At 46.2% G+C, this 15,593-nt stretch overlaps 5 protein-coding genes across 9 annotated transcripts in view; all 5 read right to left on the reverse strand.

The window, feature by feature from the left end:
* LOC127534684 (zinc finger protein 239-like) overlaps positions 1-15,593 on the reverse strand; it is a 214,726-nt gene that overhangs the window by 26,336 nt on the left and 172,797 nt on the right. The gene's annotated exons all lie outside the window — the stretch shown is intronic.
* LOC110946270 (zinc finger protein OZF-like) overlaps positions 1-15,593 on the reverse strand; it is a 97,280-nt gene that overhangs the window by 25,147 nt on the left and 56,540 nt on the right. The gene's annotated exons all lie outside the window — the stretch shown is intronic.
* LOC127534685 (zinc finger protein 239-like) overlaps positions 1-15,593 on the reverse strand; it is a 121,833-nt gene that overhangs the window by 1,113 nt on the left and 105,127 nt on the right. The gene's annotated exons all lie outside the window — the stretch shown is intronic.
* LOC127534688 (zinc finger protein 83-like) lies at positions 395-5,856 on the reverse strand. Its single transcript, XM_051950555.1, has 2 exons — positions 5,547-5,856; positions 395-1,775 (listed from the first exon to the last, which is right to left on the reverse strand). Exons 1-2 carry the CDS (start codon positions 5,749-5,751, stop codon positions 919-921), a joined length of 1,062 nt encoding a protein of 353 aa, XP_051806515.1. The 5' UTR covers positions 5,752-5,856; the 3' UTR covers positions 395-918.
* LOC127534832 (uncharacterized protein K02A2.6-like) lies at positions 6,193-13,870 on the reverse strand. Its single transcript, XM_051951089.1, is given in 3 exon segments — positions 6,193-12,442; positions 12,444-12,684; positions 13,342-13,870. Coding segments are annotated over 3 exon segments (1,530 nt in total). The 3' UTR covers positions 6,193-11,682.

The raw sequence follows: 15,593 nt of genomic DNA on the forward strand, positions 1-15,593 counted from the left end.
TCCTGTTCCCCTCCCCCTCTCTACCTCTCTTTAACCCTCTCTACTCCTCTACCTCTTCTGTTCCTCTCAACCCGCCCAACCAGCAACAGATGGTTCCCCCACATAAAGAGTCGGGTTCTGCTCAAGGTATTTTTCCTTGTTAAAAGGGTGTTTTTTTTGCCACTGTTGCCTTTGGGCTGCTCTGGGGGTTCAGGCATATGGGTTCTGTAAAGCATTTTGAGACAATTTCACTGTAATTGGCACTATATAAATAAAATTGAATTAAACTGGTTATGTCTTTGATATCTGACTCAGAGATATTCTTGCTGGGGCTCTTCAGTGTTACATTCATTATGAAACAACTTGTAAATGTTCATCTGTTTGAAAACATTCAAAACATTTCATGAAGCAGTCATGGAGCTGTACATGTTTTATTACAACTTTATTTCACATCCAGATCTCCTCTGTTGCAGTGACACACTCTGTTGTGTCCTACTGTCACAATGTCTCAGTATCTCGTCGCCTCCTTTTACTTGAAAGACAGCAGAGCTCAAGCTGAGTGGATTCCAGCAGTATGTTCACACCTGAACAGCCATGTTCTCTCAGCAGGATGTGAAAATGTTCCAAACAGCTTCACAATATCTCCAATCACTGCTCTGCTGATGAAGGATGTCATGATAGCAGAAATGTAGCAGTCTGTACCAATACCATATCCATCCAGACATTCAGTTTGGTTCTTCTGCCTGCTCCACCACCACCACAGTCCAGACTCCATCTGGTCTAATCATCAAGGATTGCTTACATACTTCCTCACAATTGTTGTTGAAGCACAGACTAAAGGTGCTTTAAATCTAAAACATCTACTTTTAACCTGTACCAATTCTTCCATGTTGTTTCAAGCTTAGTTCTGACATTATGTTTTCCACAGATGTTTCAGGATCACGACTTCTCAGCTGTGTGGATTGTCATGTGGACTTTTAATCGATGACTATGTTTGAAGCTTTTTCCACATGTGCCACAAGGACACGGCTTCTGACCTGTGTGACATCTCATGTGGGCAATCAAATGGGAACGTTGAATGAAGGTTTTTCCACAAGTGCCACAAGAATATGACTTTTCCTCATTGTGAATTGCCATGTGCCTATTATGTACTGATGATTGAGAAAACCTTTTTCCACAAGTGTTACAAACATATGGCTTCTCACCTGTGTGACGTCTCATGTGATCAGTCAAATGGGACCGCTGATTGAATTTTTTTCCACAGGTTTCACAAGAATACGGCTTCTCACCTGTGTGGGTTCTGTGATGTATGATTAAAACTGATTTATACCTAAAATCTTTTCCACAGACATCACATGTTACAGATTTTCTTGCCTTGTCATTATCACACTGTCTCTCTGACGTTGGAGCATTGTCTACATCATTACTGTGACTGCTGTTACTCTGATGACTTGGTTTCAGCTCGATACATCTAGTTGATCCTGAGTCTACATCCTTGCTTCCTTCCTGATCTGGGCTCTCAGCTGCACAAGAGATGTGAAACAGGAGCTGATCACTGTTTGGTTTTGGTTCACTGTGGTCACTTTCGTCAAGAGCAGGAGTCACCTCAAAGGTATCAGTCTCCTGTTTCAATCCCAGTTGCTCTTTCTCCTGACTGGTGCAGAGTTCCTCCTGCTGATCTTTAATCCGTAGAGGCTCTGGGTCCTCATGGTCCACCATGGAGTTTCTCTCCTGGTCATGGGGCTGATGGTCAACGACAGTCTTCTCATTTTCACAGACATAAGACTGTGGGAGCTCTGGAGGGACAAAGAGACAAAAGATAATGGTTACTACTGTGATGATGGGAGAACAGACATCTGTCACTTTGTCCAGGACTGGCTGTCTCCAACAAAATCAGCTCAACAGTCGAATGTTTGATGCAAAAGAATATGATGGTTTATAATAGAAATCTAGGAGCCATGAAACAGCAGCAGGAATGATACAAGCATCTCCAAATGACTGAACATTTCTATGAACACGTTGTTCCACAGTGGATACAGGATCACAAAGATTCTAATGGTAAACACCCCTGGGTACTTTTCTACACACCACACAGACAGGTTTGATGGGATCCAGTAAAATCTGTCTGAATAAAGCTGCTGTCCTCTCCAGCCTTCAAACCTGTCAGGACATTTGGATTTTAATGTTATTCTTATTTTACTGCTGGTTACGTACTGTTGATTTGACTCATCAGTGAAACCCAACATGTTAATAGTGGAATGCAGTTGAACACATTACTTCTATACTCTAACTCTGTACATGCGCTTTCTTTAGATCATGAATGATCTCTATACATGGAATTATGTCTCTGGACTGAAATGATGGAATGACTGAGTCCTCTGTCAGAGTTTTATTCTTAAACTGTTTGATAACACAATGCAGTTGCTGTCAGTGTGGAGTAGTTCAGATAAACACTTCCAGCACCTCTGAACAGGAAACTTTGGTTCTTGCTTGCAGGGTCAATCAACACAACGATCACGATTTTAAAACTCCACACAGCATCAACCAAGCGTGTGGTCTACGAGATACGCAGGTATACGCCGTATACCCACTAGAATATTTTCCAAATTTCCGTACACCCACTTATAAATGCGCAAAGATACGTATACCCAGGGGTGTAAACACGCAGGTATACGCCGTATACTCACTAGAAAAGGTCCCAAATCTCCATATTACCACTTAAAAATGCGCAAACATATGTATCAGTATGTTTTTTGACATAGCGTTCGCTTTCCCGTTCATAAATTCGTCTTCTCTGTGTCAGGAAGCGGTGAAATTGTACGGGACGGGGAAAGGTGTCTGGCTGAGAAAAGGGCTCACTAAAAGGCGGACCGCGGTCCGGCTCTAATCTTGCCAGCAAGTTAATTTCTTTGTGAGTTCACAAATCTCTCAAGAAACCATCTTGCTCCGCTCCCGCCTTCACTTTTTGTACAGCACCAAGTTGGTTCGGGCCAATCACGCAGCAGTATTCATGTGTGGGGCGGGATATCCGGGTGTGAAGACGACACCAAGCGCCAGTAGATCAAAACAAACACGGCAACGGAGGACAACGATCGTGTAGATGCTGCTATTAAGTCAGTTTTAGCTGAATCTCCTATCGCTTCTTTGAAGGAAGAACAACGAGAGGCGCTTTGCGCATTTCTGGATGGTAAAGATGTTTGTGCTTTTTTACCTACGGGTTTTGGTCAGAGTTTAATCTACCAATTGGCTCCGCTCGTTGTGAAGATCCCACGATTGGCTAAAAACAAACCTGTCAGAGGCGGGACATACTGTTGCATTGTCCAATCCGTGCCTCTTTCCTCCGAACGGATTTACATGGAGCGGTCCCAGATTGATATTGTGGAGTACTATCAAGTACTACACAATTATTAATCTGGCTATTGCCAGGTTAGTCCAGATCCGGACCCCAGATGCCGTCTATACGGGTGTAAATTTGACAGGTTGCTTCTATTTTACCAGTGCAGCTTTCCAGTGTTTATCATTGGTCTATCAGCTCAGAAATACACAGACCAATTATATACGAGTTCAGCCATCCCACGTGACGCTACTCAACAAATGACGTCATTCCAGGTGAAATGACCAGCTATTCCTTGGGGTGTTGCTGCACCATTTTCAAATTAGTCTTAAATTTGCATGCCATTAGATAGTCACAAAAGTACTTTCTATGCAAAACTGTAGGCCTGTAGCTCAAATAGTTTCTGAGTTGTGGGGGTCTGAAATTTTCAGAATTTGGGCTATTAAAGCCTCACCAGCGTTTTATGCATCTTTAAGTGGTTATTTCTCAGCCTCTAGACATACCAGAGAGCTGTGAGTTGGTAAACAAGGCCTCTGCATGTAGCTAGTGCCCCACAAACATCCCCAGGTGTTTCCCTACACTCTGCAGGCCATGGGAGTTTGCTGAAAATGCTAAAAATTAAGAGATACCTACTCACGAGTGGGGTTTGGGACCTTAAAAGTACTAGAAATACTGCACAGAAGTGTTCTAACACCCCTGGGTTCCATTCTACACAAACCTGTGTGATAACTTAGCAAACTGGAGCTTTCTAGGTACCTCAGTTTGGAAAATATGAGCTCCCAAAGTTGGACGAGATTTTAAATTGGCTATTTTTGGTGGCAAAAATCTCAGTGTGGGACAGGTACCAGAGACCCCAAATTTTTCTACAAGACAGTTCCATCTGTCTTCTATCACTGTACAAAAAAGCAGCAGGGTTACATTTGTAATGCATACATGTAATTCTCACATACACATACAAATTACATGTACTAACTTCAATTCAGGGAGCTCTGTAGTAGTTCATGGTTGATTAATTTCAAAATAACAACAATAATGTTGAATTTTACAGTATCAGTGAAGTGGGATTTAACATGTTAAATCTAATTGTACAATGTCATGTTACAGGCAAAATAACCTATACCTAAGTTATAACTTAGGTATACCTAAGTTATACCTTTACACTTTTTGAAGCTAGTCACCTTTAACAACTAACATTTCAGAAAGAACAAAACATACATAATACTACCATTGGAATGACTTCTAATACTTGTATCCCAATTTAAAGGACTGAAAAGCAAAAAATGATTTTGACATTACCCATGCCATTTTGAGTAAGAATATCTCAGTAACTACAAATATAACCCTGTTGCTTTTTTGTACAGTGATAGAAGACAGATGGAACTGTGTTGTAGAAAAAGTTGGGGTCTCTGGTACCTGTCCCACACTGAGATTTTTGCCACCAAAAATAGCTAATTAAAAATCTCATCCAACTTTGGGAGACTCCAATAAAACTACCAGGTTACATCAACATATATCACACTAACTCAAGTTAGAAAATATGATGTTCTGGACCTTTGCTTTAATACATTTTCTTTGACTGGACCTCTCTGAATTTTAGCTGAATACCCCTGGCTTAGAAGAAGAGGAACATGAGTCAACAACCTCTAATGACCCAACATCAGTCAGTGGAGAAAAAATAACAAAAAGAAAGCAAAGTCAAATGATCCTATTTCAATGTTTTAATAAGCCTGTTGCTTGTCCTGTGAATACTGCCGCTTTAGGAAACACTACGGCTGGAGATCAGGTTAACGTTTAGGAAAGGGAGCCTGATGAAGAGGAAACATCAGTTCTACCTGATGGCAAGAAGGGGAGCTGCTGATGCTATAACGTCTATAAGTATCTAATTGGTAGTTTGAAATAAAGGAGCTGCTGCTGCTCTGTGTGTGTGTGTGTGTGTGTGTGTGTGTGTGTGTGTGTGTGTGTGTGTGTGTGTGTGTGTGTGTGTGAGAGAGAGAGAGCGAGAGAGCGAGAGAGCGAGAGTGCACGCGCACATATATGAGAACTTGACCTGGCTTTGCTTTATGAGGCTGGAGTATACCCACTAGAAAAAACTGGACTACATCACTGGCATCAACAAACAGACATATTATGAACCCATTCTCTCTTCCTCACAGTGTGTCTCAGTTCACCTGAACACTTCATGATGTTCTACATGATATAAGTGGAATTCTTCACCATCAAAACACATACACACCTATGGTTTGTAAGGGGATGTGTGGTTTCCAGATGACATCCAGCAGTCTGCGCTGACGATCGATCTCCTCCTGGTACTGGACGATGGTTTTTTCAAACTCTGTGAATATTTCTCCAGCAGCAGCAGCTAGTCTGTCACTGATCAACTCTCTCAGATACTCAACTGAACACATCGTTACTTTAACGCTCTGATATTTCTCATTCATACTATAATACAGCCGTTTTATAGCTCAGTCCACACAGCAGTGAAGCTAACTTTGCTCACGCTTCTTTGTTCACATCCGCCGGGTGTCACACTGTGAAGTTCCGGCAGAAACACTGAGTTACTTTCTTCTTCCTCATTGAATTAGGCGGACTAGACGCATCACTGGCGTATTGCTGCCACCTACTGGATGTTACTCATAGTCCTTCGATAATCCTCAATATTTTCTTATGCAATCCTGTTGTTATGACAAAGTTCAGAAGTTTCTTCACATTTGTCCACTCCTCCATGTTAAGTAGTAAGCAAAAATTATTGGAAATGGTGTGTTTTATAATTTCCCAAGAGTGCATATTAAAGAGTTGTATTGGTTCTGAGGAATAGGAAGGTCAAGAGCATCATTACCACGGTGTGACTGTAATGAAACAAAGAGAAAAAAAGTCCAGAATCAATAAGAAGGAGCTTTATTGTACTTATTACTCATGTGATTGAATGCAAGGATGATCAAGACATAAGGTGATTGATAATCAAAGTACAGACAGTTTTTGATAAGGTACAGATAGTTTTTGACTTAAGCCGTAATCAGTAAAGAACAAGAGCTTGTTGTGTGTGCAGTCTCTAATCTTGCTTTGCAGGGGTGAAGTCATTCCTATGAAAGCGATAATGACAAAACATCAGCTGTGACAGAGGAGACCGGACCAACGCAGCACCGGAGGGAGCGGCAGGCCTCGATAGCTATACACACTGATAGAGTATAAGAAGACTGGGCCAGGAACAGGTAGCAGTCTGATTTCATTCGAACTGATTGAACACTTGTTGTTGGTTAGGGACAGAGGATTCGGGCCCAGAGCTCTGTATCGCACATTCAATTTTGCTGTAATAAATGCTTTTCATTTTAAGAAGAAGTCTCCTGACTACTCCATCAAAAGAACTGGGCAGAAATAGCCTTACACATATTCTGTTGGTTTGTTTAATTTTAGAATAGGCTCAATTCGTCCAGCTGCTTCTCGTCTCCATGTGCTAAATCAAATTCTATTCTTTCCTCCTTAGTTGTTCTTTTTGTCAAGCTATCCACTTCCTCATTGCCTTCCACACCACATGTGCTGGAACCCAAATAAAACCACCTCAAACTCTGCTCTGTGAATTTGAAACATTCATCCATCCATTCTCTATACACCTCTTTATCCTCCCTAGGGTCACGGGGGTGCTGGAGCCTATCCCAGCTGACTTGAGCGAAGGTAGGGGACACTCTGGACAGGTCACCAGTCTGTCACAAGGCTACATATACAGACACACAATCATTCTCACATTCATACCTATGGGCAATTTAGAATAATCAATTAAACTCAGCATATTTTTGGACTGTGGGAGGAAGCCGGAGTACCCGGAGAAAACCCACGCATGCACAGGGAGAACATGCAAACTCCATGCAGAAAGATCCCAGGCCCAGACTGGGATTTGAACCGGGACCTTCTTGCTGCAAGGCAAAAGTGCTAACCACTACTCCACTGTGCAGCCCAAATTTGAAACAGTGCTTGAAATATTTCTAATAGAAAATTAGGTCTGGATTTGGAGTTTGCTTCTTTATTGATGCCAACACGGCTGATGAATCGCTACATAAGACTGACTTGACCAGTTTGTCGTCCATCACCCATCAAAGTGCCAAAATGATCCCTGATATCTCTGCAGTGAATGCTGTCATCTGAAATTCTAAAGCCTTTTCTCATCTTGAAAACAGGAAAGAATAAACCAACAGTGACTTCATCATTATCAGTTTTGTTAGATCCGTCTGAGTAAATTTGTATATGAGAACCCCATCCTTCTTCAGTATGGGCCTTGATGATGTTATTCATGAATTCTGACTCATTCTGAATTTTGATTCCATTTATATACTTAATGTGATCACAATACTTTGTACTGTTTATACCGTATCATAATGGAGACACCCAAACTGTTCATGATGTACTTTTACTGCTTGTTTTGTACTTAGTTACATGCTCAACTACATTTGTCTTTATAGTTGGACTCTGTGTAATGACAATAAAGTTGGTGTAGGAACCAAATTGAGCTCCATGTTGATTTCATACATTCCCTTTTGTTATCAGTATGTGGATGTGAATAGAAGAGAGAGTGCATGTGTGTCTATGGGAGAATGAATGGCTATAGGTGTATTTACCCCCCTAGAGGAGCACAGAGAGACCAGAGGAAGTTGAAAATGGAGTCCAAGGAGGAAGGTTTAAGAACCAGCTGCCACAGCATCTGGTTGTCGCTGAGTAAAGCAAACAGTTTATTGACCATGTGGCTGAATCAAGGAACTAGGCCTTCTTCAAAACTCTAAAGTGTAAATCTTTTTTATTCTGTCTCAATTTATCTGTAATTCATTCATAATAAATGCAAAAAATGGTCATTGGGATGACTGGATCCACTTCTACTCCTCATCTTCATCTGCAGATGTAAAAACTAAATCTGTCACGAGATGGAGTGGGTGGACTCGAGCAGAGAGCACGCTACCAGGTCCGGAGAAGTTTAAGAGCGTTTTATTGTTTGGGGATGGGTAATGGAAGGGAATGCAGGGAACTGGAAAGCGTGGAGATGGCTGGAGACTGAGTAAGCTGAGGTCGCAGTTCTGGGGCCGGGGGTCGGCGGTCGTCGTGGGCTGGGGGGGATCAGTGTGCGGCAGCAGGTATTTGGATGGATCCTTGGCAGCCGGAGGTGGAGGCAGATGGGGGGCTGAGCGGAGGGGGAGCCGGAGATCCGGAGGACGGCGGACACTGATGATCCAGGGGGCCGTGTTGGTGGGTGGGCCAGTCCGCAGTGATCGTCTCTTGTTTCCGGTAAGGAGCAGGTAGAGAGCCACAGGCAGATCGGAACTGGAGTGACTGGGCTCCAAGGACAGAGCAGAGCCGGTGATCCAAACGAGGGAAATGAAAAAGGTATGGTTTCCAGGTAGGTTGGCTGGGAGCCGAATTGTCTCTGAGACGGTTCCAGACAGGCAGGGCAGGAGAGAACCCGGACGGCAGGGTTCTAAACAGGGCAGAAGAAAAACAACATTAACAACGTCTCAAAAAACTCACAGAGTAATACAATGGCTAGAGTGTGACTGACGGGTTTGTCTAGTTCAATAATCTGGCAGGGTGTGGAAGGTGCAGCCAGTTTTTATTGCGGAGGATGTCATTAGTGAGGTGAATCACAGTCGTCCAGGTCTCGTGGTGCAGCTGATTACCTGAGTGGAGGCAGCTGAAGCCGCGCTCCACCCAAGTGCTGTGTTGAGGAGAGAGAGAGAGCAGAGAAGAAAGAAAACACGAGAAAAAGAAGGAGACAGATAGGATGGGGTATTTGGGATGCCAGACAGGGTAGGGATGAGGAGAGGGCTCTGACAGTACCTCCCCTCAATGGGCGCCTCCTGGTGCCCCACGAGGCCGGTCAGGGTGATCCCGATGAAAATCCCAGATGAGAGAAGGGTCCAGGATGCGACTCCGTGGGACCCAAGAACGTTCCTCCGGACCATAGCCCTCCCAGTCCACAAGATATTGGAGCCCCCTACCCCGGCAGCGAACATCCAGCAAGCGGGAGACAGGGTAAATGGGCTCGCCGTCTAGCATACGGGGTGGGGTGGGGGCCAATAGGCTTTCCTGAACCGGCTTGATCTGAGAGACATGGAAGGTGGGGTGAATCCTCATAGCCGGGGGGAGTGTAAGGTGCACAGCAGACGGGTTGATTATTTTCTCAATGGGAAATGGACCAATGAACCGGGGTGCGAGTTTCTTAGAAGGGACACGAAGGGGTAGATCTTTGGCCCGCAGCCAGACCTTTTGATCAGGAGCATAAATCGGCGCCTTGGACCGATGTCAGTTTGCCTGATCCTGGGTTCGTCGGGAGGCTTGAAGGAGAGCGGCGCGGGCCTGACGCCAGATGCAAGCGCACCGGCGGAGGTTGCACCTCGACGGATGGGACCTCTATCTCTCTCTCTTGATCGGGGAATAGCGGAGACTGATAACCAAAAACACACTGGAAGGGGGACAGGCCCATGAGGAGCTGGGGAGGGTGGACGGCCTCTGGAACGAATAGTGTTCCTGGGGGACCGGCTTCGGGAAAGACTTGCTTCTGTTGAGCTCTCTGCACCTTAGTTACTATATCCCACATTAGGCAAGCGAGGTGGCAGGGTGACAGGATAGACTCAGGATTATTAGAGGTGTCCTCTTTCGAGTGAATGTGGCGTGGCGAGGGAGCTCTAAGAAGAGGGGAATGGAGAATGGGGGAAAATGGCTAGGATTCACATAAACGTTGCGACAACGCCACCCAGGGGAATTTCACCCCGGGACATTCAATTCAACATGATCAACCAAGGACCATTTAAACACTGAAGGCACACAGGTTCGTAATCACTTGGCCAGAGACGTGTTTCCAAAAATATAACAATTTCTTTATTTAATTATAGTATTAAAGATAAGAAGCAAGCCACCAGTTTAAAATAAAGAATCAGGAGTACTTAACTTAAACAATAAAGGGAGCAGGCTGGCTTACCATGGCGGCAGGCAAACAAAAATAACCAAAAAGAAGAAAAAGGGGGTCCAAATAATCACACCTGTGACAACACACCAACGAAAAAGGGGATCCGTGAACCACCACCAGGGATTAAACTGCCGCCAAGGCTCACCAAACCTGCACAAAAGAAACAAATAATTAGTACTCCTGATTTTAGCAGTGCTGGTGACCAAACCAATATACACAATTAAAACACACACACGCACTCACTCACTCCACACAACAGCTTTTAAAACACAGGTACAATATGAGGCATAATAATCCTCATAGCCTGAGGTTTTTAATATCAAAAGTATGATGCAGTAGCTCTAACACATTGGCGATAAGCCTAATGAAAATACACGCCAACACAGTCAAAAACAGCGAATTGTAGACACTAAAAAGAGAGCCGTAACAAAGAGAGCCGCAACGAAGAGCCGGCGAAAGGAGCCGCCACAGCAGGTTGTAGGCACCAAGCAAAGAGTCGAAACAACAGGGCCGAAATAAAGAGCCGGTGAACAAAAAGAACCGAAACAGCAGCCAGTCCAGGGAACAATGGCGTCCAATGAACCACACGTTAGCTGCAACCTAGTAAAGGTAAACAATTAAGCATAATTATCATTAAATGACATCACCTGGGCTTCATTGATCTCTTCATCATCATGAGCGATACATACCCGGTTAGCCGTGGCGCAGCGTAGCAGCAATGCAGGTGGGGAGATCCAATGAAAACAGCAGCAAATGGACTGCAGCAACCACACAACAAAATCAGGGACCAGTTAACACATCAGATCATATAACATGGACCACATAGCTTACCCTGTCGTCACAGAAGCACCCACGGCATGCTGAACGGAGCGACCCGTCTCCCAGCGTCACTATACAAAGTAAAGCAGGCTGTCACTAAATGCGCCGCACATCACATAAAGATGGAAGGGTACAAGCCCATTACCTGTACCAGCGATATTATGTACGTCCCGATCGATCACACCAGATCCAGCCCGCTCGGCTGCAGTTACCACCACGGGGAGAGCTCAAGAGAAAGCATGAGACTGAGGTGAAGCCACCCACCTGTGTATATATATGCAGCGGCGCCGGATGCCGCCCCGCTGTCACAGCGACGGTTGAAATAGCGCAGTGCCACACAGTGGCTAGGAGGGAGAAACCATCCGGCCACATAAACACGAGACAGAGCATCAGGTTTTGCATTACGCGATTCAGGACGATAGGATAGAGTAAATTGAAAACGGTCAAAAAATAGTGCCCACCTGGCTTGCCGGGAGTTGTCGTTTTGCGGACCGGAGGTATTCCAGGTTCTTATGGTCGGTCCACACCAGGAACAGCTGCTCGGCCCCCTCCAGCCAGTGCCACCACTCCTCCAGGGCCAACTTTACCGCCAGCAGCTCCCGATTCCCTACAGCATAGATTTTTTTCGGCCGAGTTTTCGGAGAGTTTTCATGAGAAGTAGGCGCAGGGGTGCCGTTTGTTGTCTCCGCCGGCGTGCTGCGAGAGCACCACCCCCACTCCGGTGTCCGAGGCGTCGACCTGTACAATAAACTGTTGGCCTGGGTCTGCCTGGACCAGGACGGGAGCCGAGGTGAAACGGGTTTTCAGGGTTTTGGAATGCAGTATGGGCTGCGGGGGACCAGATAAATTTGTGGGTGGTGGAGGTGAGTGCAGTTAGGGGAGCTGCGACTTGGCTGTAATTTTTGATGAAGCGGCGATGGAAGTTGGCGAAGCCCAGGAACCGCTGCAACTGTTTGCGGTCCCCAGGCTCCGGCCAATCCTCCACCACCGCTATCTTGACCGGGTCCATCCTGATCTTCCCCGTGGCGATGATGAAACCCAGGAATGACACCGTGGACACGTGGAAGACACACTTCTCCGCCTTAATGAAAAGGCGATCCTCAAGAAGGCGCTCTGAAACAGATCTCACGTGTCCACGGTGCTCCTCCATGCCGCAGGAGAAGATCAGGATGTCGTCCAAATAAACAAAAACAAACCGGTTCAGGAAGTTGTGAAGCACATCATTGACCAGATGCTGGAAGACAGCCGGGGGGTTGGTGAGGCCAAATGGCATGACCAAATACTCAAAGTGGCCAAGAGGGGTGTTGAAGGCTGTCTTCCATTCATCACCCTCCCGTATCCGGACCAGGTGGTAAGTGTTGCGGAGTGAAAGCGGAGTCCAGGAGGGGAAGTGGGTACTTATTTCGAACAGTTATCTGATTGAGCCCCCGGTAGTCCATGCAGGGACGCAATCCTCCATCTTTTTTCCCTACAAAAAACCCCCCGCACCAACAGGGGATTTTGAGGGACAAATTAAGCCCGCAGCCAATGATTCCTTGATGTAATCTTCCATGGCTGTGCGTTCTGGTTTTGACAAGTTGTAAAGTCTCCCGCTGGGTAGGGAGGCGTCCTTAACAAGATCAATGGTGCAATCGTAGGGTCTATGTGGGGGAAGGGAGAGTGCCTGGTCCTTATCAAAGGCTGGGGCTAGGTCATGGTACTCAGGAGGGACACCGCAGAGATCAGGTGGTTCAGAGCGTGCTGGCGGTGCAGGACTACCGGGGGCCAGGGCAGAGATGAGGCAGGTGGCATGACAAGATGGGCTCCATGTTAAAATCCTTCCTTGGGACCAATCAATGTGGGGGTTGTGTAGTCTTAACCAAGGGAATCCTAGAACTCAGGGGGTGTGTAGATTGGGGAGTGTACAAAAGGAAATGGATTCGGTATGGTTACCAGAAATCCTGAGGGTGATGGGAGTGGTTTGGATTTTAACATGGGCTAGACGGCGGCCGTTCAGGGAAAACGCAGACAAGGGGGGCTTGATCGGCTCAGTCGGAATTTGGAGCTGTTTTACCAATGATTCATCCATGAAGTTGCCCTCAGCCCCTGAATCCACCAGTGCCGCGACTGAATACTGGTGGTCTCCCCAAACTAGAGAGGTTGCCACCCGGAGGTGAGTCGACGGGGAGGAAATCACTGTGCGGCTCACCAGGACCCCCCGGTCACTGGCGAGCCGCGTTTTTTACCTGCTTGGCCGGGCAGGTGGCAGCATAGTGACCCGTCTCACCGCAATATAAGCAGGCGTTCTGCTGACGGCGGGCCATTTTCTCTTCATCCGTGAGACAGGCCTGGCCAAGCTGCATGGGTTCCTCCCTCGACACTGGCTGGACCAGAGCTGAGAGTAGTGGTCGGTTCTGGAGATTGGTGCGGTGAGGAGGGCTGGACCCGGATAGTGGTCCGCGGTTGCCGGAGTAGAAGGAACAAGGTGGGACTGGGAGGTGAGGCCAATGAGTTGAAGGGGTCTGGGAGCATTTCTCCCTTCGGCGCTGCCGAAGCCGATTATCCAAACGGATCGTCAGATCAATTAATTTGTCCAGGTCCGCCGCCTCCTCTTTCAGTGCTAGCTCATCCTTAAGTTCATCATTCAGCCCTCGTTGGAAGGCGTATCGGAGGGCCGAGTCATTCCAATCGCACTCGGCTGCCAAGGTCCAAAACTCCACCACATAGTCGGCCACACTCAGTCCCCCCTGAGTGACGTCGCCTAGTCGTTTGGTGGCGTTTTGTCCTTGTACAGGATGGTTGAACACTCTCTTCATGGCAGCGGTGAATTCAGAATATAAGTTGCAGACTGGATTATTGTTCATCCAGACCGCCGACCCCCAGCGCCGTGCCTTTCCTGTGAGTAAGTTAAGCGTATAGGAGATTTTTTGCTGGTCTGTTTGATAAGTGAGGGGCTGCATGCCAAACACCAGAGATGTCTGCATTAAAAATTCCTGGCAGGCTCCCTGGTCGCCTGCATACGGCTCTGGTGTGGGGATGAAAGCCTCTCGGGGTGGAGGAGAGGATGGGTTGGCGGCTGTAGGGGCTGGCGGCTGAGGTGGTGGAGGAGTCGGGATGGGATTAACTGGGGCTGGCTGTGCGGCGGAAAGCGAGTGAGAGAGAAGTGAAGGGGGTTAACCCCGGGCTTCCTGACCACGGTTGGGGGGTGAAGAGGAAGGGTTAACACTGTGATTAGGGCCGCTGCACTGTTATTTTGACAGATAACGCCATGTGCGTTTGTTTTTATCAACTGGGTGCCTATCCAGGTTAATTTATGTCTCCCCACCTCAGCCGTACTTTCCTGTCGATTGACCCGTTCCCGTCTATTGCACATGTGCGTTCCCGTCTATTGCGCGCTCGCGCGTTCTCGTCTATTGCGTGCGTTCTCGTCTATTGCGCAAGCGCGCGTTCTCGTCTATTGCGGGCGCGCGTGTGCAGGAGGACCTGCCGTTAGGCTGAAAAAAAAATCCTGGCGAGAACCCTGTGTTCCACTTTAATTTGTGGTAACCCTGGGTTTAATTGGTCCAGACTGGTGCACAATTCTTGCTGTTCCATTTTAATTTGAGAAATCTCTGGGTTTGATTGGTCACAACTGGTGCAGAGTTTCTCCTGCTCATCTTTAATCAGTAGAGGCTCTGGGTCCTCATGGTCCACCATGGAGTTTCTCTCCTGGTCATGGAGCTGATGGTCAACGACAGTCTTATCATTCTCACAGACATAAGACTGTGGCAGCTCTGGAGGGACAAAGAGACAAAAGATAATGGTTACTACTGTGATGATGGGAGAACACACATCTGTCACTTTGTCCAGGACTGGCTGTCTCCAACAAAATCAGGTCAACAGTTGAATGTTTGACGCAAAAAGAATATGATGGTTTATAATAGAAATCTAGGAGCCATGAAACAGCAGCAGGAATGATACAAGCATCTCCAAAAGACTGGACATTTCTATGAACACGTTCCACAGTGGATACAGGATCACAAAGATTCTAATGGTAAAACACCACTGGGTACTTTTCTACACACCACACAGACAGGTTTGATGGGGATCCGTTAAAATCTGTCTGAATAAAGCTGTTGTCCTCTCCAGCCTTCAAACCTGTCAGGGCATTTGGATTTTAATGTTATTTATATTTTACTGCTGGTTACTGTACTGTTGATTTGACTCATCAGTGAAACCCAACATGTTAATAGTGGAATGCAGTTGAACACATTACTTCAAGACTCTCTAACTCTGTACGTGTGCTTTCTTTAGATCATGAATGATCTCTATACATGGAATTATGTCTCTGGACTGAAATGATGGAATGACTGAGTCCTCTGTCAGAGTTTTATTATTAAACTGTTTGATAACACAATGCAGTTGCTGTCAGTGTGGAGTAGTTCAGATAAACACTCCCAGCACCTCTGAACAGGAAACTTTGGTTCTTGCTTGCAGGGTCAATCAACACAACGATCACGATTTTAAAACTCCACAAACATCAACTAACAGACACCATTA

The sequence above is a fragment of the Acanthochromis polyacanthus genome, chromosome 7 (assembly GCF_021347895.1).
Source record: "Acanthochromis polyacanthus isolate Apoly-LR-REF ecotype Palm Island chromosome 7, KAUST_Apoly_ChrSc, whole genome shotgun sequence".
NCBI classification, from domain to species: domain Eukaryota; kingdom Metazoa; phylum Chordata; class Actinopteri; family Pomacentridae; genus Acanthochromis; species Acanthochromis polyacanthus.

Coding starts and splice junctions, on each gene's coding strand:
- LOC127534688 (XM_051950555.1), bottom strand. CDS start 5,751: ATGAATGAGAAATATCAGAGCGTTAAAGTAACGATGTGTTCAGTTGAG. Junction 1,776..5,546: donor CATCCCCTTACAAACCATAG/GTGTGTATGTGT, acceptor TTGTCCCTCCAG/AGCTCCCACAGTCTTATGTC.